The 21,566-nt window shown below is 63.7% G+C and overlaps 2 protein-coding genes across 8 annotated transcripts in view; one reads left to right on the top strand and one right to left on the bottom strand.

The window, feature by feature from the left end:
* Nucleotides 1-11,200, top strand: part of CSNK1D (casein kinase 1 delta) — a 25,727-nt gene extending 14,527 nt beyond the window's left edge. The window contains exons 6-9 of one of the 3 annotated variants that reach the window (XM_031657189.1): nt 264-435; nt 850-989; nt 4,129-4,192; nt 5,341-7,519. In XM_031657189.1, the coding sequence (XP_031513049.1) occupies nt 264-435; nt 850-989; nt 4,129-4,161 (345 nt within the window). In that variant the 3' untranslated portion in view covers nt 4,162-4,192; nt 5,341-7,519. Of the gene's footprint in view, nt 1-263; nt 436-849; nt 990-4,128; nt 4,193-5,340; nt 7,520-10,159 lie in introns of those variants that run through there. The other 2 variants (XM_031657187.1, XM_031657188.1) reach the window with 2 other exon arrangements.
* On the bottom strand, nt 10,741-21,566 carry SLC16A3 (solute carrier family 16 member 3). 5 transcript variants are annotated; one of them, XM_003913604.5, is made up of 5 exons: nt 21,438-21,566; nt 14,034-14,282; nt 13,387-13,530; nt 12,361-13,116; nt 10,741-11,517 (listed from the first exon to the last, which is right to left on the bottom strand). In XM_003913604.5, exons 2-5 carry the CDS (start codon nt 14,254-14,256, stop codon nt 11,243-11,245), a joined length of 1,398 nt encoding a protein of 465 aa, XP_003913653.2. In that variant the 5' UTR covers nt 14,257-14,282; nt 21,438-21,566; the 3' UTR covers nt 10,741-11,242. The 5 variants fall into 5 exon arrangements, with proteins under 5 accessions (XP_003913653.2, XP_003913654.2, XP_003913652.2 ...); XM_003913605.5 differs by having other exon boundaries at nt 21,422-21,556; XM_003913603.3 differs by lacking the exon at nt 21,438-21,566 and adding an exon at nt 20,863-21,079.

Raw genomic sequence — 21,566 nt, 5'->3', positions numbered from 1 at the left:
GAAGTTTTGAGCCCACAGGGAAATGACATACTAGTGGAGTTTTTTTGATTGTTGGGGGAGCTGACAGGCCTGACTGTGACCCCTTGTGAGGATCACGCTGGCGTCCCGTGGGGAGAAACGCATGGCCTGTGGGCGGCTTCGCAGGCAGTCTTGTCCCAGTGCCGTTTGGTAGGGATTTTCTCACGTGGCCGGGGCAGCCTAGGACCTAGGGTTGCTTTCTGTCAAACCTGGTTCCACTCCAGCCTCATCTCCTGCCTCCTCAGGGTGCCAGCCGGGCCGCCGATGACGCCGAGCGGGAGCGCAGGGACCGAGAGGAGCGGCTGAGACACTCACGGAACCCGGCTACCCGCGGCCTCCCTTCCACAGCCTCCGGCCGCCTGCGGGGGACGCAGGAAGTGGCTCCCCCCACACCCCTCACCCCTACCTCACACACGGGTGAGTGCCCCCCCAGCAGCGCTCTGGAGCAGCTCTGGGGTGACTTCCTGTGTCCCGGGGTTGGTGGGGAGAGTACACTTGGTGGTGGATGCTGTAAGTGCCCCGTGTCAGGCGATGCTCGCTCCTGCGGGTGGATGAGCCAGGCTGCCCGGGTGCCTTTAGAAATGAGGGCACCTGCTGGTGTGCGTGATTCCTCCCACATCTCACGTTCCTCCCCTATGAGCCCCTTGGCCTCGCTCCCATGTCCCTTTGTGTCCCTCCGGCCAGATCTGAATGTTGGTGGCCATCGGCTGCTGCCAGCTCCTGACTGTCCAGTCAGCCCGGGGTCCTCTCTGGCCACAGCCTCTCACAGGAAGCCCCAAGCAAGAGGCAGCAGACAGGGGCGACCCACTCCGTTTCTCTCCCTGTCCTCAGCTAACACCTCCCCCCGGCCCGTCTCCGGCATGGAGAGAGAGCGGAAAGTGAGTATGCGGTTGCACCGCGGGGCCCCCGTCAACATCTCCTCGTCTGACCTCACGGGCCGACAAGATACCTCTCGCATGTCCACCTCACAGGTAGGTGCAGAGCTCTTGGGCGGGCGCTGGGCCTTGGGCTACCCCGTCTGAGTCAAGAGCGGGCTGTGGTTTTTCCAGGGCTTCTTTCCTTCTTTCCTTTCTTCCCCCCATTTTTGAGAGTTTTTAATCTTGCCAGGGTGTGGTGTCCTGGTTGCAGATGAGGCTTCTCGGGAGGGCCTGGGAGACAAGCTGGGCCGTCACGGGGCTTGTCTCCTGGTCGCAGGTGGCCAGTCTCAGGTTCAGGTGCCCGAGGCCAGCAAACCGTGGGGGCTTTCTCCTGCTGTTTGAGTGCCCGCTGCCTGCAGCTGTCCCCAGACAGCCAACACCACGCGCCCGCTTGCGTCCCGTTGTGGGTGCCCCTGGCCCAAGGGAACCTTCCTCATTCTTCCTCATTCTTGCTGCTGGCCAGGGATGGAGGCCCGTAGGGACCTCCACGGGCTCCCCGCGCGACCCTCCCTGGTGGCGTGCCCTGCGACAAGGCTTTCCTTCTTTTGACGGCCTCGCCTGTCTTCCCTCGGACGAGAAGTACCCTGTTGCACAGCCGGGGCCTGGCCACGCCCGCCTCCTCTTCAGCATCCTGCAGCAGCCTCTCCTCTCCTTGCTCTGGCTTCTGTTGTCTTCTGCGTTTGCTGACGTGCTCTTTGAACCAGAACAGCTTTCTCCATATGGATCCATCGTATTTCTTCAGATAGTTTTCTGGGTTGTTCGCCAGCAGGGACAGGGTTAGTGGGGCAGGGCCGTGTTTCACCAGCAGGCATCCTGGGGGGTGCCCAGATCCCCCACGGGTCTCCGGATGAGCAGGAACTCGGTTCAGAAACGCCCTGTAGCCTGGCTCTGGGCTTGTGGGGAGGTGTCTTTTGGGGTCACAGGATGGAGCCAGGCCTGCTGCCGCGAGCGGGGCTGGGTGTCGCTGGCTAGCCAGGAACATGCCGGAGTGGGGAGCACTCTTGACCACCTGCCGTCTTTTCATAAAGTGGTTGGGGTTACTGCATATTTCTTTTTTTTTTTTTTTTTTTTTTTTTTTTAGGCCGAGTCTCGCTCTGTCACCCAGGCTGGAGTGCAGTGGCCGGATCTCAGCTCACTGCAAGCTCCGCCTCCCGGGTTCCCGCCATTCTCCTGCCTCAGCCTCCCGAGTAGCTGGGACTACAGGCGCCCGCCACCTCGCCCGGCTAGTTTTTTTGTATTTTTTAGTAGAGACGGGGTTTCATTGTGTTAGCCAGGATGGTCTCGATCTCCTGACCTCGTGATCCGCCCGTCTCGGCCTCCCAAAGTGCTGGGATTACAGGCTTGAGCCACCGCGCCCGGCCCGGTTACTGCATATTTCTAACTCACTAATGATATCACTAGAAGTGGATTTCTTGTATGGTAACTTCCTCCCAAAGAGACCAAAGATGCAGGATTTTGACTTCGTGGTTATTTGAATTGGGTTCAAGGGGTCTGGGCTGCATCACGAGAGTGGGTCCCTTACCTGCGCACAGCCCTGCTCTCCCCTCCAGACACAGAGAGGGTTTAACTGGCTTCTTTCCAGGAGCCTGGCACTTGCGCATCAGTTACCGTGAGCAGGTCCCAGGAGGGTCTGCCCGTGCCCTCGTGTCGTCTTGACGCACGGCTGGCTCTGTAGCCCTGAACCATGGCGCAGGAGCCGAGAGTGCTCCCCTTGCTGGGCGCTGGCTGGACCTGGGCCGCCTTGCCGCAGCGCTTGGCCAGCATAGACTAGGGAAGGGGCCTGAGTGCTTTCTGTTTGTTTTAAAGAAAGTGAAGTGTTTAGTGCTTTGGGATCTTCGAGGGCTGTGAAGCCGTCCTGAGCGGGCTGAGCAGCCACGGCCTGAGTCCAGCTGCCTCTTCTCGGAACACAGCCCTGGTGGCACCTGGGTGTGGCCATCATAGCCACGAGCCCCGAGGTGGCCGTGAGCAGTGCCTCCTTCCATGGTGAGCTATGGCAGGAACCCACGGCTGGCTCTTAGGCCCTTGTTTTCCATATGAGGAAATACGATGTGGACTCTTAGCAGGAAGGAGTCTCCAGAGAGAGCTGGTTTGGGGGTGTGTTCTTTCTGAAAGAAGCATCTTGGCCTCTGCTCCTGGATACCCTGGGGGGCCTTCTTGAGAGGCATGTTGAGGGCTCCCCACCTCCAGGGCCGGCCCCTCCGTCACCATCTCACGGGAAGGCTTTGGCTGTGTTCCCTTCCTGCCAGACTCCGCCAGCACCGGCACGGGTGGTGGCTGTGACCGGCGGCCCCCTGTTTTGAATCTCAAGGGGGGTACAGGAGGCTCGAGTGCTCTGAGCGCCTCACCTGCTTGCTCAGGTGAGCTGGAGAGACAGTCACCACGGGCGGTGACTCATCCCCGGCCAGTCTTCCTCCTCGGGCTGTTGCTCTTCCCGGTTCTTTCTGCTCCTCTCAGGAGTCCTTGCGCCCCATGGAGATGGGAGGAGGCAGCAGGAAGGTCTCCCAGGGCTTGCTGGCCATGGCTGGGTGTGGATGGGTGGAGGACCACATGGCAGCCCTGCCTGCAGGTCACAGAGACCCCCATAGTTGTAGGACCCCGCCCCAGCCTGGACTCCACCCGGGTCTGTTCCGTCTTCACCCCCTCTTCTCGGGCTGTTGGTGTTCGGCCAGGGCTCTTTGGCCACGGTAGCCTGGGCCCTAAAGGCCATCTAGTTGCTGAGTCTGTTTGGCGTTACTTTGTGAGAAGAAGGCCTTGTCACTTCAACAGTTGATGACTCGCTTTGATCTACCCCTGTCCAGGACTAGGCCTAAGCCCTGTTGTCATAGCGGCGAGGACGTGCGTCTCTGCTGCCTGCAGGCTGCGCCCTGAGACCCAGTTGTGGGGCTGCCCAGTACCTGCCATCTCGCTGGGAGTCAGGTTTCCTTAGTGCTTGAGAAGACTCAGGAGGGCCTGTCCCATGCCCTCATTGGCCTTAAGAGCAAGTGATTCCAGAAGAGGAGTGGGCGCCACTCCTATCCAGAGGCCTGTCCTGAGAGGCAAGTGAGGCTGTGCGCCGTGCCTGGGCTCACCCAGGCGGCATCCGTCGGTCTGTGGACCTGGTTGAGGCAAGGACGCCCATCTGGACATGGGGCCAACACAGGTAGTCAGGGGGCCGGCGGGACGCTTACCAACAGCTGTCTTTTCCCCACCTCAGAATAGCATTCCTTTCGAACACCACGGCAAGTAGCTGCTCGTCTCCCATCGGAAGGCAGCACTGGGTGAGTGTGCGCGCGGCGGGCGCCAGGCAGCAGTGCCAAGTGGGTGGGAGCCACCATGCCCCGCCCGTGGGAGCTTGCAGGTGGGCTGGGCTTGCATGCCAGGTGCTGGAGGTAGAGTGAGGCTTCTTCTGCTCTGTTCTTCTTGGGTGCAGAGCGGCGGCAGTCCGCTGCCCAGTCTTGGGGGGAGGCTGTCCACAGAGAGCCTTGGAACAGAGTGAGCCCAGGAAACCATCCTGTTGGCCTGTGGCCTCCCCGTGACTGCGTTCTGTGTGCCATTGCTCCCCTCCTGTCCTGGGCGCCCACCCGTGGGGCAGGAGCGGCAAGGCGGGTGCCCTGAGCACTTGAGTTGCCTTGTCTAGGGTGGGCCGTGCCTGGAGGGCGTCTGTGTCCTGCTCAGCTGAGTGGCTCCACGCTTGTGTTGGGGGCTCCTAAGCTCTTGCCGCGCCACACTCCTGGCGGTCTCTGCCATGCCGGCTTTTCTAGTCGCCTCTCTCTTCCTGTCTCATTTATCTCTGTCCTTGTTTTGTGTTTCTTTTCACACTTGGTCTCTGCCCAGCCGTCTTGTCCACGCAGCTTCGTCTGTATTAACTCCTCCAGCTGCAGCCCACTCACTCCCCGCCGTCGGTGCATGGCCGGCGTCCACGCTGTGCTCCCTCCTTGGCGGCCATGCGCGCTCGGCAGCTCCTTTCAGCAGGGGCTTGCGCTTCTGTCGGGTCCGTGCCGCTGGGAGACCTGCTGCAGTTTTCACACTGTGCACACTCTGGAAATGTGTTGACAGAACTGCTTTTCACGTCTTCCCCGAGAGGGGTACCCGTTTTCAAACACCAGGTTCCTTTCCAGGAAGGGAGGCAGGAGCACCCATCTCTGCTCCACTCTGATCCTCCGACCGTGCCGAGCTCGGCTCTGCGGGCACCTTGCTTGCATGCCTCTTCCTCCTTCCCGTCTTCCTGTCACTCGTTCTGCTGAGCACGTGTCCCGGCCACAGAGGCCCCTGTGCGTGGCGAGGGACGCAGGCGTCTAGACTGGGGCTAGGCAGTGGCAGTGCGTCCCCTCCCTGCCCAGCACCGTCACCATGGTATCTGTGCCCAGGTGCCTGACCAGCTCCCCCGGCCCCATGCTGACCTTCTCCTGTGCTTTGGCTCCGACAGATTCCTGGTCGGGTGGCTTCCAGTGGTCTTCAGTCTGTCGTGCACCGATGAGAACTCTCCTTATTGCTGTGAAGGGCAGACAATGCATGGCTGATCTACTCTGTTACCAATGGCTTTACTAGTGACGCGTCCCCCGGTCTAGGATCGAAATGTTAACACCGGGAGCTCTCCAGGCCACTCACCCAGCGACGCTCATGGGGGAAACAGACTAAACGGACAGACTCCAAGAGCTGCCACCGCTGGGGCTGCACTGCGGCCCTCCACGTGAACTCGGTTGTAACGGGGCTGGGAAGAAAAGCAGAGAGAGAATTGCAGAGAGTCAGACTCCCTTTCCAGGGCCTCAGCTCCCTCCAGTGGTGGCCGCCCTGTACTCCCTGACGATTCCACTGTAACTACCAATCTTCTACTTGGTTAAGACAGTTTTGTATCATTTTGCTAAAAATTACTGGCTTAAATCTGTGTAAAGAAAATCTGTCTTTTTATTGTTTCTTTCTTGTCTGTTTTTGCGGTCTTACAAAAAAATGTTGACTCTAAGGAATTCTGAGACAGGCTGGATTGGAGTTTGTGTATGAGGTGGAGTCGGGCAGGGAGAGGGTGCAGGCAGATCTCAAGGGTGTGTGTTGTGTTTGTTTTGCAGTGTTTTGTTGTCCACTTTGGAGAGGAGATTTCTCAGCAGAAGTCTGTGGTGTGTGTGCGTGCCCGTGTGTGGTGGGACCTCTTCAACCTGATTTTGGCGTCTCACCCTCCCTCCTCCTGTAATTGAAATGCCTGCTGTCGGGAACTCTTGAGGCCCTTGGAGAGCAGTTAGGGACCCGCAGGCTGCCGCGGAGCAGGGGTGCGCGGTGGGTGTTACCAGGCAAAGCGCTGTGCTCTTCTTCCCCAGGAGGTGGGCAGGCAGCTGAGAACCTGGAAGCAGAGGCTTTGAGACCCTAGCAGGACAATTGGGAGTCCCAGGATTAAAGGTGGAAGATGTGTTTCTGGTCCCTTGGGAGAGGATTGTGAACCGAGAGGTGTGTGGTTACTGCAGTGTTTGTTGCCTTTGCTGCCTTTGCACTTGGTACGTTTTCTCAACACTCAGTGCTCCTGGGCAGATTGGCAGTCGATCTGTGTGAATGCCCGTGCTCAAAACCAGGAGCAGGGCTGTCCTTGCCAGGTGCCAAGACTAGCTCAGAAAAGCCGGCAGGCCAGAAGGACCCACCCCGAGGTGCCAAGGAGCAGGTGACTCTCCCAACCTGACCCAGAACCTTCACACCCAGGAAGTAGGGTCTGCGCTCTGTGACCTTCTGTTGGGCGCGTGTCTCTTGGTCAGAAGTGAAGCAGCGCGCGTGGCGCCGAGTCCCACCAGAAGGCAGGCGGCCTCCGTGAGCTGGTGCTGCCCCAGGCTCCACGCTGCTGTGCCCTGAGGTTCCCAGGATGCCTTCTCGCCTCTCACTCCGCAGCAGTTGGCCAGTAGCCAGTGGCCGTGTGCTCCCACCCCCGATGCGCAGTGCAGTCTGTGGTCGTGGGCACTTCTCCTGGACCCCATCACGATGGACAATGTTCCCTTTGGACTCTAGGACCCTGAAGGTGTGCACCTGGGTTCTTCCCTCTCCTCCCCAGAGATGCCCGGACACCGTAACTGGCTGGCGTCCTGGAACACAGTCGTTCACCCTCCCGGCTGGCTGGCTGGCTGGCTGAGCCCATGGGTGCTTTCTGAATCCTAGGCTGGTTACTGTGTAAGCATTTTGGAGTGTGGGGCCTTGAGCGGGTGGGAGCTGTGTGTCGAAGTACAGAGGGAGGTCGGGGTGGGTCAGAGCCAAGTTAGAGATTTTCTTTGTTGCCGGACGCCTTCCTGAAGGTGGACGTCCCCGACCCGGAGAGACGTTGCGGCTGTGGCCTGAAGTGGCGCAAGCTGGCTTTGTAAATACCCGTGGTCCTGATGTAGCGCCAGAACATTTGTGCGAGGCAGCTCTGCGCCCGGGTTCCAGCCTGAGCCTTGCCGGGTTGCGTCTTCGGAGTGTGCTTGTGACAGTCCTTGCCCAGTATCTAGTCCCCGTCGCCCCGTGCAGGAAACGTAGGTAGGACGTTGTGTCAGCTGTGCACTGGCGGCCAGTCTCCAAGCTGTGCGTTTGTATCGCCACTGTATTTGTGTACTTTAACAATTGTGTAAATAATAAATTCATAATGACTTCTACCTTTTTTCCCTCCCCTTTCCATGTGGTCTTTATTTCATCAGCTGGAGAGTTTTCGATGCATTGAGGTGAACTATGTGAAAATACTTTTTTGAGACGACTGTTTGTTCTTTCTCAGCCTGTGGGTGTTTGGGAGCAGGCAGAGCAGGAGGAGAGCTGTGCCCTGGGCCTCCTGCCAGGCAGGGAGGGGTGGTGACTGCTCCTCGCCGTGCTGCCCCCTTGGGCTCTGGTGTGCACACGGAAGTCCACTCATGTTCTGTGTGATGGTTCTGGAGAGCCTCTGCCCTCTGAGGTGGTGCCGGCAGCGGCACTCCAGCCGCCTGGGGTGAGCGCGTGTCCATTCCCACTGCCATAGGGCTGCAGTGCTCAGGGCTTCCCCTGTCACTTGAGCTGTTGAAGCCCAGGAGCTGCCCCGATGGCCCTGCACAGGAACAAGGATGCGGTTCCTCTCTGCCCGCCTCGGAGCACACAGCAGTGGCCCCTATCCAAGGCCTTCGGGGGCTGTCGGGCTGCCGGAGCAGGGAGGTCCGCACCTACTCCTGACCTGTGCTCGTGTGTGGGTGAGCTCAGCCAGGCTAGGCCGCCTCCCCTCCAGCTCCCCTCCCGCCCCTACCTCCACCCCACACTCTCCACTCCAGGCCACTCCTTTGGTCCTTGGCCACAGCCACACCAGCAGGGTCACACTGCCTAAGATGAGGATATTTTGGTTTGTAGTGAAAGCATAAAGACTTCGGGTCACTTGCGTGGAGGTTGCTCGAACTAAGAATGGTGTAGCTTTCTGAGCCCCACGTGGGTGTGTGCTGAGGGGGTTCCGGGGCTGTCCCGCCGACTCTGCCTGTGACGCACTCCGCCCTGACCCTGGGGAGGCCTGTGGCCTGGAGCTCTGCCAGCCCGTCCTGCGCAGACTTTGCCGTCTCCCAGGGCCTTCCCCGTCTCCAGGCCGCCTCACATGGTTCCCTCTTGCTGCCCCAGACTGAGACGGTGTGTGGGGCCTCACTGTGGCCGTGGGTGAGGCTCAGCCCCTGCCCTGTTCACCGGCCCCAACCGGAAAATGGCAAGACCCAAGTTCCAGCTCCTGCCTGACCTTCCCCAGGCCCGCAGCCTCCCTCCTGGGGTTCCCTGCCTTGAGAGGGAGCAGGGGCTGCATGTCCTCAGGGCCTGCTGGGTGGCGGCTCTGCATCTCACCTGTGAGGGCCTGAGCGGGCAGGGTTAGAGAGCTTGTTCTCTGTACCTGAGTCTGGCTGGGTCTGTGTCCTCAGACGTGGTTTAGAGGGGAAGAGCAGGCCTTCCAGGTACTGGGCAGCGCCTCCCGGGAGCTTCACCACAGACCCCTTGGAAGGCCCAGGGATGGCAGCGTCTGGAGCCACCAGGTCCTTTCTGGGTTCCTTGCGCCTCCCCCACCACCTCCCCCAGCACGGGCCCTGCACACATGTGTTCCAGGGCTGTTCTCTGGGAAAGCCCAGGCCAGGTGAACACCTGCCTCCTCCCTCTGATGTGGGATCATGTGAAGAAGTCTGTGTGCCCTCTGCCCCCCGCCCCGCCCCGCCCCACGTAGCAGTGGGTTCTGGATGGATGTGTCTCTGGTCAGGGGGTCTTCACAACATGGCAGACCTGAACCACTTTTGGCCCCAGAATCTGTCACCAGGGTTGGGGGCTAGCTCTGTGCAGCCCACACACCAGATCTCTGCGCCCAGCTTCCTCCAGCGGGCCCCGGGCCTCCCTTCCCTTCACTCCTGCCTGTTGTGTCAGAGCAGACCCGCTGCCCCATGGCTTCTCACCTATAAAGACACCAGCTGAAGGAGGGGGTGGTAGAACTCAACACCCATTCTGCGGCCCAGGGACCCCAGCCCCCAGACGTCCCGTGCCCCCAGCCACGCATGGCCGCCTTCCCCAGGGACCCCAGCCCCCAGACGTCCCGTGCCCCCAGCCACGCATGGCCGCCTTCCCACATTGGGAGCACTCCTGAATCACTGAGCAGGGCCCCTCAGGCGTGTCTGTCTAGGAGCAGCACTGCCTGGCCACTTTGTATTGGGCCTCTGCTGTGTGCTGTGGGTGTGGGGACCAGAGTGGGGCAGATGAGGGGCGACAGTTGAGCTGGAGGGGCCTGCTTCCTGCCTAGGGGAGGGTGAGGGCCTGAGATACCTGGAAACAGAGGGTTCCAGGAGCGAGCACCCCCCACCCGGCCCATGACCTCCCTGCCAGTGCCTCTGTAAGCCCAGGTCACTCCTGAGGCCAGCAGAACCAGGCACAGCCAGGTCCAGAGGCGGCAACCCCTGGGTCTGAGCAGCCCCCATGGGGCCCTGATGTGGGGGTGCCGGCCGGGGAAGGCCATGTGTCTTCTGAGGCCCAGGCTGCCTGCTTCCCACCACCTTGCCTGCTCCCACCTCCTCGTCCTTCTCCCTTCAGCTGCTGGGTGGGGCTGGTGGACTCTGTTGAGACACATGGGCCTGGCTGTGCAGAGGTGGACCTTGATCCCTGCAGCTGCTGGCATTGCCCGCCAGCCTGAGCCCTGCTAGAGGCCTCCACAGCCCTGCAGCTGCAGGCAGGAGCCTGGGCTGAGAGAGCTCCAGCCCAGCTGGGGCAAGGCCAGGGGCAGATGGGGGCACCTGGAGCTGAGATGTGCACTTTTCGCTTGCTTTTCATTGCAGAGGAGCAGGGACATGGCATCTCTCCGGCTGCATGCAGCCCGCCAGGGCACCCGCTGCCGTCCCCAGCGCCCACGACGCACCTACTGAGGGCCCCGGCGGCCTCTGACCGGGCTCCCAGCCACGCAGGCCACTGCTGGCCACGAGGGCAGGTGGGTGTTAGGTGCCCAGGACAAGCCCAAGTGCTGGACTGGGCTGGATGGAGGACAGGGCACAAAGACCAGCCCTGGGCACCGGCCACACTGTGCACACTGCCAGCCAGAGGGGCAAAAAAGGGAAGGCAGGAGAGTCCTGTTTCTTAAACATAGCAGTGAATAAAGTGGCCTGTTCCACCTCAGCTCCCATATAACCACCACTTAGGGGCTCCCAGGGAACGTTTCAGAGACCACCCTGGCACAAGTGGCCTCCAGGCACCCGCCCCACACCCCCCTCCACGCAGTGCCTGCCCCTGCTACGAATGCTGTGCTGCTGCAGGGAAAGCTGGTGAGGACAGAGCCACTGTAGGAACAGCCAGGCTACCAGCAGATGTGAGATTTGGGACACAGTTAGGCCACATGGCAAAACCACACAGTCCTAGGAAACCATTGTCCTGACGCTCCACCCACATCCAGGTTTATTTCCACCTTCCAGGGGTGGAAGGAGCTGTCCCCAAGACACTAGAGGGGTGGGCACAGGCCCCATGTGAGAGTCCAGGGTAGGACAGGCTGGAGAGGGCCCCACGCAGCACCTGCCCTGCCAGCCTGTCCGCGGCCCACCCTCCCATTAAAGTCACGTTGTCTTGCAGTGCGGGTTTCTAGGTCCTTGAGCATAGCAGTGGCCACAGGCTGCTTGGGACCAGCAGGCGGGGCCCCTGGTGAGGATGCCTTGTAACCTTGTGGCTTGGTTTCACCACAGATCCACTCTGGAATGACATGGTTCCCACCCCGCCACCTTCTCCCGCAAAACACTGATCAGGCGACGATCCGCTGGGCCGGCAGCCGGAGCCCAGCCATGGCCCTGCCTGAGCCAGTCCAGTTTGTAAAATAAATAGCAAGCGTTGCCGGCTTCTGTACCTCCTCCCTGTGCCTGCCGGCCCCGCCCAGCCACTCAGACACTCGTTTCCGGGGTGTGAATCACCTCCCCGTTTTTCTCAGGCTCAGCCTTCAGGAAATGCTCCACCTCCCGCAAGTCCACCCCCGAGTCTACAGGAGGTTTGTGGAGCTTCTCCTCCTCCGCGGCCGCCACCTCGGGCTGTGGCTCCTTGGGCTTCTTCCTAATGCAGAAGAAGTTGCCCAGCAGCAGAATCAGGGAGGAGGTGAGCACCTCGGCCCCCGCCAGGATGAACACGTACTTGTAGACGTGGGTCGCATCCAGGAGCTTGCCTGTAGGAAGACCCCTTTAGTCCCAGCTGCTTCTGCGGGCTGCCCCCAGGGCCCAGAGCTCCCCCAAGCCTGTGTCTCTGCGTCTCAGCACACACGGGTCGCCCTGTCTGCCTCTGAGTTGGTGGGGCTGGGAGGTGTTCTCTCCCTCCATGTGTTGCAGCTGGGGGCATCCTCCCTCCTCAGCCTCTTCTCCCTCCTCCCCAGGGGAACGAAGACTTAAGAGGCTAAAAATAGCAGTGGCTTTGCGGAGAGTTTGGGCTTTGGTTGGTGGCAGGAGTCAGGCTGGTCCCCACCGAGTTCCCCTGAGGCTTCCAGTGGGCAGCCCCAGAAGCCCTGCTGAGTCCAGCACCAGCCCTGTGTCCTGGCCACCGCGGACTCCAAGACACGAGTCTGGGGGTGAGACCTTGGCCCTCCCCAAGCCCAGGACCCCCTCGCCAGGCAGCCAGAGCCTGGGCAAGGCTGCTCCAATCAAACCTAATTTCCCTCACGTGTTAGCTCAGTCAGCCTTCAAAAAGGAGGCCCCAAAATACAAAAACTGGCTGTGGGGTTGCCCGGAGCTGCCACGTGGTGCCCATGTAGAGCCTGGAGGAGCTGCCCACCCCACGGATCCAGCCCCTAGCTGCCTTGTCTATCTGGGGTGCACTGTGCCGGACCGAGCCCCTCACTCCTAACGGAGACCCACTGGCCCCAGCAGAATCAGGGTCGGTTCAGCACAGTACACCCCCTTCAGCTCTGAGTCCCACAATGCCGACAGCTGCCTAGGGGTGTGCATCCCTGCCTCGCAAAGTGGGCATCTGATGGGAAGGGCAGACATGGGGAACTGCCTGGGGGCGCAGTGCTCACCTCCTGATGGGGGCCCGATGAGTACGGCCACCGCCTCCATCAGCAACACCAGGCCGATGGCGCTGGAGAACTTGTGGGTGCCCACGATGGCCATGAGCACCTCGAACTGCAGGGCCCCCACCATGCCGTAGGAGATGCCGAAGAAGATGCAGAAGACCACCAGGCCGCCGTAGTCGCCGGCCGTGGAGCCCGCCAGGTCTGCGAGGCCGTTGAAGAACATGGAGAAGCTGAAGAGGTAGACGGAGTAGGGCCGCACCTTCCCAAGCCCCGCCACAAAGCCCGCAGCCGGCCGCGCGAAGATGTCAATGAAGCCCAGGACAGTGAGCAGGAAGGCGGCCTTGGTGTCCGGCACGCCCAGGTCCTTGGCGTAGCTCACCACGAACACGGGCGGGATGAAGAGCCCCAGCACCATGACCGAGGCGGCCACCGCGTACAGCACGAAGCCGCGGTCCCGGAAGACGCTCAGGTCTAGCAGGCGCCGGGAGGATCGCGGCGGCCCCGAGCCCGGCTGGGCCGCAGCCACCAGGGGCCTCATGAGTGCGGCGCACACGCAGCAATTGAGCAGCAGGCCGCCCAGGATGAGGAAGCCGCCCCGCCAGCCGTAGCGGTCCTGCAGCAGCTGCCCCAGCGGGCTCAGGGCACACAGGAAGACGGGGCTGCCTGCTGCCGCCAGCCCGTTGGCCATGGGGCGCCGCTTGCTGAAGTAGCGGTTCAGCATGATGAGCGAGGGCTGGAAGTTGAGCGCCAAACCCAACCCTGGAGGAAAGGGAATGTGGTGAGAGCCCCCACAAGGCTGCCCCCAAAGCCCAAGACCCGCGTCTCTACCCCCAGGTTCCCACGGGCTCGGGCTCCCAGTGTGCAGAGCCCCTGCCACCCACACACGCGAGAGGGGGACAACGAGGTGGGGCCGGGACATCCCGCAGCCACCCGCCCTGCTGTCCTCCAGAGGTGGCCTGGACCCAGGAGCAGAAGTGCACAGCCCGTCCCCCTCCCAGCACCTGCGGCCCACCGGCCGGCCCCACTCACCAGTGATGACCCCAGTGGTGAGGTAGACCTGGATGATGCTCCGGCAAAAGGACGCAGCCACCATGCCCAGGGACGCAAAGAGGCCCCCCACAAGCATGACGGGCCGGCAGCCAAAGCGGTTCACGCACACACTGCAGAGTGGGCCTGAGGAGGGCGGCAGCTGAGGGGGACTGGGCCTGCAGCCAGCTCTGCCCCCCCCAGCCCACCGAGCTCCCAGTCTGCAGCTGGCCTCCCCTTCCCACGCCACCCCTCCCTCCGCGGGGCACTGGGGCACGCTGGGGGCCAGTCCCAGGGCGCAGGGCAGAGTGACAGGCGAGTGCCACCTGCTGGGCTCCGTGGTCCCTGCAGCACAGGAACAGCCATCTTTTCAGGAACCGCTCTGGGCAGCCCTGTCCTCTGGGACTGTCTATAAATACAGCCGACCCGTTTGGACAGGGGCCAGGATGGACTTCGCACCCTGCCTGGGTTGGCCCTGTGGAGAACATGTTGCTGCCCAGCAGGATCCCGGCCCCAAGGGCTTCCCTCCAGGGTTCCTGGGGAGCGGGCAGAAGGCCCTGTTGCCGAGCCTGGCCACACGCGGGCTCTTGCGCCTGGCAGGATCTGCCAGCAGAGCCCCAGACGGGGGCCCGGTGTGAGGCCGCCCTCACCTGTCCCGTAGAGCATGGCCAGCAGGATGGAGGAGATCCAGGCTGTGTCGCTGTAGCCGATCCCGAACTCCCGCATGAGCTCCTTGAAGAAGACGCTGACGGCCTTGGGGAAGGCGTAGGAGAAGCCGGTGATGACGAAGCAGCCGAAGAGCACGGCCCAGCCCCAGCCGCCGTCGGGGGCCTTGACGCCTGTGGGGCCCTCGTCCACCACGGCCCCTCCCATGGCCGAGAGGGTCGGTTCCGCCTCACCTGAGAGAGAACGCAGGCTGACTCAGGCTGCCCGGGTGACCATCCCAGCTGCAGCCTGTCGGGGAGCAACACAAGCTGGGTGGCACACACACCTGGGCTGGATGGCCCCGCAGCTCGGCTGAGGGGCAGCTGCCCAGCGCCCGCACTTGTGGCCCCCTGACCTGGTGCTTGGTGGAGGCAGGAGGATGTGGAGGGAGGCTAGCAGCTGGGGGTCCCACTCCCTCTGCACTGCCTCCTGCACTCACACAGCTGGCTCTAAAGGGCAGTGGCTTTTTTGGGCTCGGCCAGGACTCAGATTACCTCCTGGGAGGAGCAGCCCCCGGCAGGAACATGGGCCTGGCCGTCATTTCTGTCCTGGCTCGCTCTGGCTGACCCGTGCTGGGCAGGGCCACACACCATGATTCTGGCAACAGCCTGCACCTCCGGTCCCCAGCACTGAGCTCGCCCCGGGGCCTCGGGGGTGGCGTCCGCCAGGTCTCTCCCTGTCTAAATCTAGATGGAGCGTGCCTTGCTCTGGCTCTCCTGCCCCCAAGGGCCCACTTTGGCTTCAGTGGAGCCCGCCAGGAGCTTGCACAAGAGGAGGCGGGCAGTCGCTGGCGGTGAGGGGCTGGGCATCAGGCTGGAGCGGGCAGTTGGAAGCACAGGGGCTGCAGTATTAGAGTGGGTGGGGTGGGGAAGGGGGGGCACAGCTGGCCCCTTATCCCTGGATGCCCCCTTGCCTCCCACCAGCCCTTTTGCTCAGCAACTCCTCCAGTGAGAAGAGACTCACCCCACCTGTGCCTGGAGTGACCCACAGGCTGCAGCCTAAAATCAGGAGGGTCTGGAGCCTCCTGGGGAGGGGAGGGGCTGGGGAGGCTCCCATCCAGCCCACCAGAGCAAACCACGCCAGCCCCCACGATGTCTGAAGCTGGTGTCCCTTTTGTAAACTCCAGGAGCTCAGCTCGTTTGAGTCAAGTTGGAACCTGAGGCCAGACTTCCATCTTCATGCCCCACCCCACCCAGAAGTCACCTTGTCCTCTCCTTACCAGGGAGCTGCAACCTGAGACCTTGGGTGGTCTGGTCCAGCCGGCTCAGCTTCTCCAGACTGCTGTGAACCAGCGCCCCGGGAGGCAGCAGCAGGCCTGCTGTGCAAGCTCCACGCAATCTGTGGGGCTCCACCCCCGCCCCCTTTCCTTGGGTTCCTCCTGCAAGTGTGTCCGCAGACCCCATCCTGGTGGGTCCTCCGTGACGGCCCAACTTTGCCTCTAAGGCAAACATGTAACTAGAGGCAGGACCCGCACAAGGGCAAGGACCTTTGTTGGGAGAGTCTGAGGGGTTCCGCGCGTGGCTCCTCACTCCTTCCGAACCCTCCCCACATCCAGCCTGCCTGACCATCCCCACCACAGGTGCTGTGCCTCCTGGAGTCCCTGCCTTAGAGGTCCGAGGATGGTTTGTAAGGGCTTCATAAGTGTTCCACGAAGTCACTGTTACTGGGAAATGCCGCTTGACGAGGGGACCCAGGAGCCAGCTGTGGCTGGCTGGCTGATGACGAGGCAGATGCGGTCCACTGGAGCAGAACAGACCCCCGCCACAGGGCCAGAGGTCCACTCCCCAACCTGTACTGGCTTCCCTGGGGCCAAGGCCTCGGGACCATTTCTGGGAAACCCGGGAGCAGCTTTTGCTTCTGCACCTGGACACCGGATGCCCCCACCACAGTGCCTGGAACAGGACAGAGGAGGCCTGTCGCACCTCCCCAGGACACACCACTTCAGGACATGCTGTCTGGGGTCACTAAGCAGCAGGGTAGGTCCTGCTCATACTGGTATTAAGTTTAAAAGTTTCCTAAGATGACAGTATACAGCAGGGTAACTACAAGATATTAAAAATACATGCACTTGAGGAATGAAACTGGGAAAGGATGCAGACTGCGGGTCACGGGGGAGACTGGAGGGGTTGACGGCCTCAGGGCCCCAGCTTGTTTGGGGTTGCAGGTTGGCACTTTTTAAAATAAACAGGCCATGCAAGGCCAAGGAAGGAAATATACAAGAGACAGAACAGCCGGATTTCGCGTACCCCAGGCTCCCCCTCCAAAGCACAAAGAGGCACCAGGGCCTCTGAGTCTCCTTGGCTGCACCAGTGGGGGCGGGGGACGCAGGCAAACCCAGCATCTGAAGCTTGCCAGGGTCCTCAGGAGACAGACGAGGGCTCGCGGGGAGGCAGGGGACGGGGGCCACCCTCAGGAGACGAGGCGCCCCTGAACTAGAGTCAAGGAGGGCTGGCAGAGGGTTGGGGCAGTGCCAGGACTCACTGGCCAGGAGGGCACAGCATGTTCTGAGACCTGAGGTGCTTGTGGCTTCCACGTGAAGCTCACGTGGGGAGGGCCATTTTCTGTGTCAAGATGAGGCATTTGGACAAGCCCCCAGACCACAGCCTGGCACCATCGTCTGTCCTCACCCAGCCTGGGGTGCCAGCCATGCTGAAATGGCTCCAGGAGTTCCCACTCCAGCCTGATGTCCAGGGGCTGACTTGGGGCCAGCTGTCTGCCCACATGGCTTGGGGCAGGGGATTCCACAGGAGGCGGAGTACAGGGAAGGGGCACGAAATAACGGCGCAGACAACCCATCTCCCAGGGTAACCCCAGCACTGCGATGGGCCAAGGTACAGGTCGCCTGGTGTTCTGAGGACCACCCTGGGGCTGTCCTGCCTGGAGCACACGCCACAGTCACCAAGCATTGGCCTCTCCGTGGGCAAACGCCATAGGCTGGCCTTCCCCTGACATTTACTGCCCCCCCCCCGCCCCCCAGGAAGCGTGCCAACCCGCCCAGAAATAACCTGGCCTCTGGGATGAGAAAGCTGATCTCCCAGGTGGGGGCTGCTGGAGAGCGGGTCCCCCAAAGACTCCACGACCCCAGGCTGCTGGAAGCTGAGCAGGAGGCCTGGGGCAGGGGTGGGTGGAGCCCTTGCAGGAGGCCCTGCATCCCACAGCCGTGTGCCCTCCCAAGCCAGGGGCTGCTGGCAGCAGTTCCCTCAAGGGTGCAGGGCACAGGGGTCTGTAAGGACCCCTGGCTTTAGGCCAGGACTCAGCCATGAAGCCCTCAGGACCTGGGTGCCTGCCAGTCAGACCCCTGCACTGCCCCGTCACAGGCTTGGAACGCCATGCCAGGTGGCTCGAAATGCCGACCTGTAGAGCCAGTGTGGACTCACGCACAGAGGGTCCGGAACCCGACCCCTGCTGCCCAAGCCTGCTCCTCCTGGGCCTCTCTCCAGTAACCTCGCTGACCTCCTTGGGGGGCACTGGGCAGCCTGGCATGCTTCCCCTCAGGCGTCTGGACTTGCAGACCCCTCACCCGCCTAGGTCCTCAGGTTTATGCGCAGCACCGCCGCCTCGCTGAGGCCTCCACTGGACTGTCAGCCCGTTCCCTGGGTCCGTGCAGTGGCCTGAGCCCCGGGCCCGAGGTCTGTTACCTAACTGACTCCAGCCCTTGAAGGATGGGCCTTGGCCCTGCCTTTGTGGCCCAGGCAGGAGGCGGAGCAGGAAAAGGGCAATTCCTTTCCTTCCTGGATCCAAGGGAGCTGCCTGAGGACCAAGGAAGCGGCCCCTCTGTGGCTAGTGCCTGGCTGCTAAGGGGTGCTGAGGGCGGGAGGGCGCCGCACCCGGGGAGGGGCCTCGCTGAGTTCCCTTCTTCCCCCGCCATCCCTGTTGTGCAAACAAGGAAGGAGCAGTGAGTAACCCCCGGCAGCCCCGCCCCGGCCGCCTGCAAAGGTGTCCGGGCCGAGCTGGCAGGGGGTGGACGCTGCGCAAGGGGCTGCCCCAGGCCTGGGCCCTGCACCCCACCTCTGACCCCCGCAGACCCCCGCGCACGCCCGTGCCCTGCCGCTGTGTCCGCTTACATCATGACGGCAGGGGCCGGCGGGGCAGACGCACAGGCCGGACTGGCCACTTACACCAGGGCCAGGAGCCCCCCACTGGTGCCCCAAGAGGGACTGGGCTCAAGTCCCACGTGGGAAAGGGAGGCTGCATGTGCCGCCGCCGGCTTCAGCCCTGAGCTGACACTCCGGGGTCTCAGAGCTTGAAGACCCCTTTTCCGCAAGGCCGAGGTCACCGCCCTGGGGCCGGGAGGCGGTGGGGGCCGGAGCTGGTCCAGAGCCGCCTTCCCCCACCTCCCAGGCCTCCCGGACCCCGCCAGGCCGCCCCTCCACGAGGCCACCTCGCCCCATTCCTGGATTCCCATGCACCCCTCCACCCTAAAGCCAGTGCCCGAAGGCCAAGACTAGAGGGGGACTCGGGTCAGGAGGCGCCCCCACCCCACCGCCGCCCAGCGGGCGTCGTGGGGACCCGGGGGGAGGTAGTGACCGGGAGGAGGCAGGAAGGCGGGAGGTGGGGGGCGGAGGGGGGAACCCAAAACTCCACCCTCGCCAGGAGAGGTCCCTCCTCGGCGCACCCCCGCCCCGCCTGCGGGTTCCGGCTTCCCGGCTCTGCCGGCGGGGGTCGGCGCGGGTGGGCGAGGTTGGGCGGGGCCCACCTGGGGGAGGGGGAGGGAAGGATGCTCCGCCCGGTCCCGCCCCGCCGGCCGCGGGACGTGGGGGACGTGACCGCGCCATGGGAGGAGCCCCCGTATTGCCCGCAGTAGGAGCCCTACCGGACGCTACCGTAATTGCCGGCGCGCGGGTCCACCGGGGTCAGCGGAGCCCGGGAGCCGCGCCAGGCGTCGGGGCCTCGAAGCCACAGGGCGGGGCCGGCTCCACTTGCTGCAGAGGTGGGTCGAGTGGGCGCGGCTCGGGGACGTCGACTCGTGAACCGTGGGTCTCGGGGCAGGGGCCCCCGCGGTTCTGTGCGTGCGGCTGCCCGGCGTGGCCCATTTCACAGATGGGACTGACTCGGGCAGGTGACGCTGGGAGGACTCCACGAGCCCTATCTGCTCCCGCCCCGCCCCTGCGCCAGGGCCTGGGCACCTCCAATGGCTTTTCGCCACCGCCCAGAAGGCCCCCGCTGGGGCCCAGAGTGTAGCCCACATTTGGCTCCTCACTGGAGGGGGCGGCACTGGCCCTTCTGTCCCACGTGGCCAGGTCACCCCAGAACCCACCGCTGAGCCAGCCAAGCCTGGCATAAGGGTCAGTGCAGGCCAGTGGGGGGGAACCGTCCGGCCTGACGGCTGGGCCGGGATCCATAGAGCCCTCTGGTAGCTGCACCTCCCAAGTAAAGTGCCCTGCTTCAGTCAGTGGGGGCTGGCCTGACCATGCAGGCCACATGGCTTTCTGGGTGGCCTGGATGGTGGGCCCTGCCCAAGGTCACATGGGGTCGTTACCAAGTCTGCCTTGAGATCAGGCCTCCAGATGCCCACCCCAGACTGTCCACACCACAGAGCCCTGGGGGAAAGACTGCACCTGCCAAGGCAGTGCCCCTGTGCACTCAAAGCCTCTCTGGGGGCAGACACCCGCCATGGCCTCCTAGCACCTCCTCAGTTCCTGCTCGCCATGAGGGAGTCCAGCCCAGCCTCCTCCACACCATGCTGGAGAACAGTTCCTCTCCCAGCACGGTCAGGCCAGCCCCCACCTGACTCCCAGGCCTGTGAAGTGAAGCTGGGACCCTGGACTCCCCAGCCCCAATAGACACAAGACCACCCACCCTTGTGCTCAGCACGGACAAGCCCTTGGGCCTTGGGGTGGGCCAACGGCCATTTCCCGCCCAACAGGCTTGACTCTGGCCATCACCAGGAGAGGGACCCTTTCAGCCCAGGCCTCCTGGCCACGAAGCTCGGTGCCTCTGGGACAGAGAGGAGGACAGCGGCCCCTCGGCTCCCCCCTCGTCCCTCACCGACTCCAGCCACCCCTGGTGGCCCCGGCCAGAGCTAAAGACTTCCCTTCCACTCTGCAGCCCCTGTGTCTTGGTTGGCCCAACACCCAGGGAGGCTCCTGATCAACCCACTTTTCGGATGGGGAAACAGGCGTGGGTTAGGAAGTGGGAGGCTACCAAAGTCTGTGCCTGGTTTTCCCACGCCTGGGGGCCGGGGTAGAGGTAGGGCGAACCCAGGGAGCCCAGCCTGGCCCTGGAGGGGATCCTCCATTTCCCTGCACGGGCTGTTAGTCATTGCCCAGGGCGGGTGTGGGTCGGGGAGTGTTTAGGGTGCTGTGAACAGGGGAAAGCGCCTGGGCCAGAGCGCACGTGCTCCCCACTCCCCTCGCGGAGGCCACCCATACAGGGAGGGCTGCAGCAGCCCCACCAAATATAGCCCGCGCCCCCCGCCGCCGCGGACCGAGCTATTTATACCCGGACCGGGCCTGGCCGCCAGCGCAGCCACCTCCTGGCCGGAGCCCAGCCCCTGAGGGCAGCCCGACGGGTGGACGCCCGGCCGGACCGGGGGCCACGAGACTGGGCAGCCAGGGATGCGAGGGCGCGGAGGGGCGCGGCTGGCTCTCGGGAGCCCTCGGTGGGGGCCGCGCGGGGGGCGAGAAGGCTAGTCCATGCCCCGGGCGCCCCCGGACCTGATGGACAAAGTGGGCGGGGTGGGGGCGAGAGTGCGGACCCAGAGGCCGCCCCCTTGCCGGGCACGGGGAAGCTCTTGGGCCCCGGCCCGCGCACGAGCGTCGCGGCCGCGCCTACCTGCCGCCGCTGGGCCGCCTCCGCCCGCCTCTCGCCGCCTCTGCCCGCCTCTGCCGCCCGGCGCCGCGCCGGGGGCGACTTTAAGTGCTCGGGTCGCTGGCGCGGCACGTCCCCCGCGCACGTCACCGCCTGGCGCCGCCCCTGCGCGCCCCGCCCGGACCCCGCGCCGCCTCCGGACGGGCTCCCGGGCCGCCGCTCCCCGACGGCGCGTCCCGCAACCCCGCCGGGCCCAGGGACCCCCCAACCGGAACCGTCCCCGTGGCGCCCCCGGGCCGAAGCCCGCCCGCCCCCTCCGCGCCCCGGGACTGGGGCCACCCTGCCTCGCCTCCCCCGGAGTCCAGGCTCGCTGCTCCCCGCCAACCCCCATCCCCCCGTCCCTCCGTTTCCCCGGCTCGCGGGGAGCGCAGCGCGGCAGGTCCCAGCGTCCTCCAGGCAGCGACCCCTTGTCCCCCAACGCCGGGGCCCCTTGGGCGGGGAGGGGCGCGCGGGCCCCGTGGGGTTCCGGCCGCCTGGCTCAGCTCCGGGGCCCGCATCCTCCCTCTCTGAGGCCACATCCGACCTGTCCCCCTTCAGACCTCCGCTTCCTCGTCGGTCCCGGTGCGGACGGCGGCCCCTCCTGGCTCGGGGAGCGGCCCGCGGCCTGCGCTGCCTGGATTTGGGGCACGGCCTCGCCCTCCCTGAACTTCCGTTTCCCCAGGTGGCTC

Source organism: Papio anubis, chromosome 17 (assembly GCF_008728515.1).
Source record: "Papio anubis isolate 15944 chromosome 17, Panubis1.0, whole genome shotgun sequence".
In the NCBI taxonomy this organism is placed as follows: Eukaryota; Metazoa; Chordata; class Mammalia; order Primates; family Cercopithecidae; genus Papio; species Papio anubis.
Note: the sequence above shows the minus strand (reverse complement) of the source record. Positions and strands in the feature narration are given on the sequence as shown.

What these genes read in the sequence shown, in the direction of transcription:
- SLC16A3 (XM_021928464.2), bottom strand. Translation starts at nt 15,656, where the DNA reads ATGGTCAGGCAGGCTGGATGTGGGGAGGGTTCGGAAGGAGTGAGGAGC. An exon ending in CACCACTGGGGTCATCACTG is followed by an intron (nt 13,117 to 13,386) that starts GTGAGTGGGGCC and finishes CCTTTCCTCCAG; the next exon opens with GGTTGGGTTTGGCGCTCAAC. An exon ending in CATCGGGCCCCCATCAGGAG is followed by an intron (nt 11,518 to 12,360) that starts GTGAGCACTGCG and finishes GTCTTCCTACAG; the next exon opens with GCAAGCTCCTGGATGCGACC.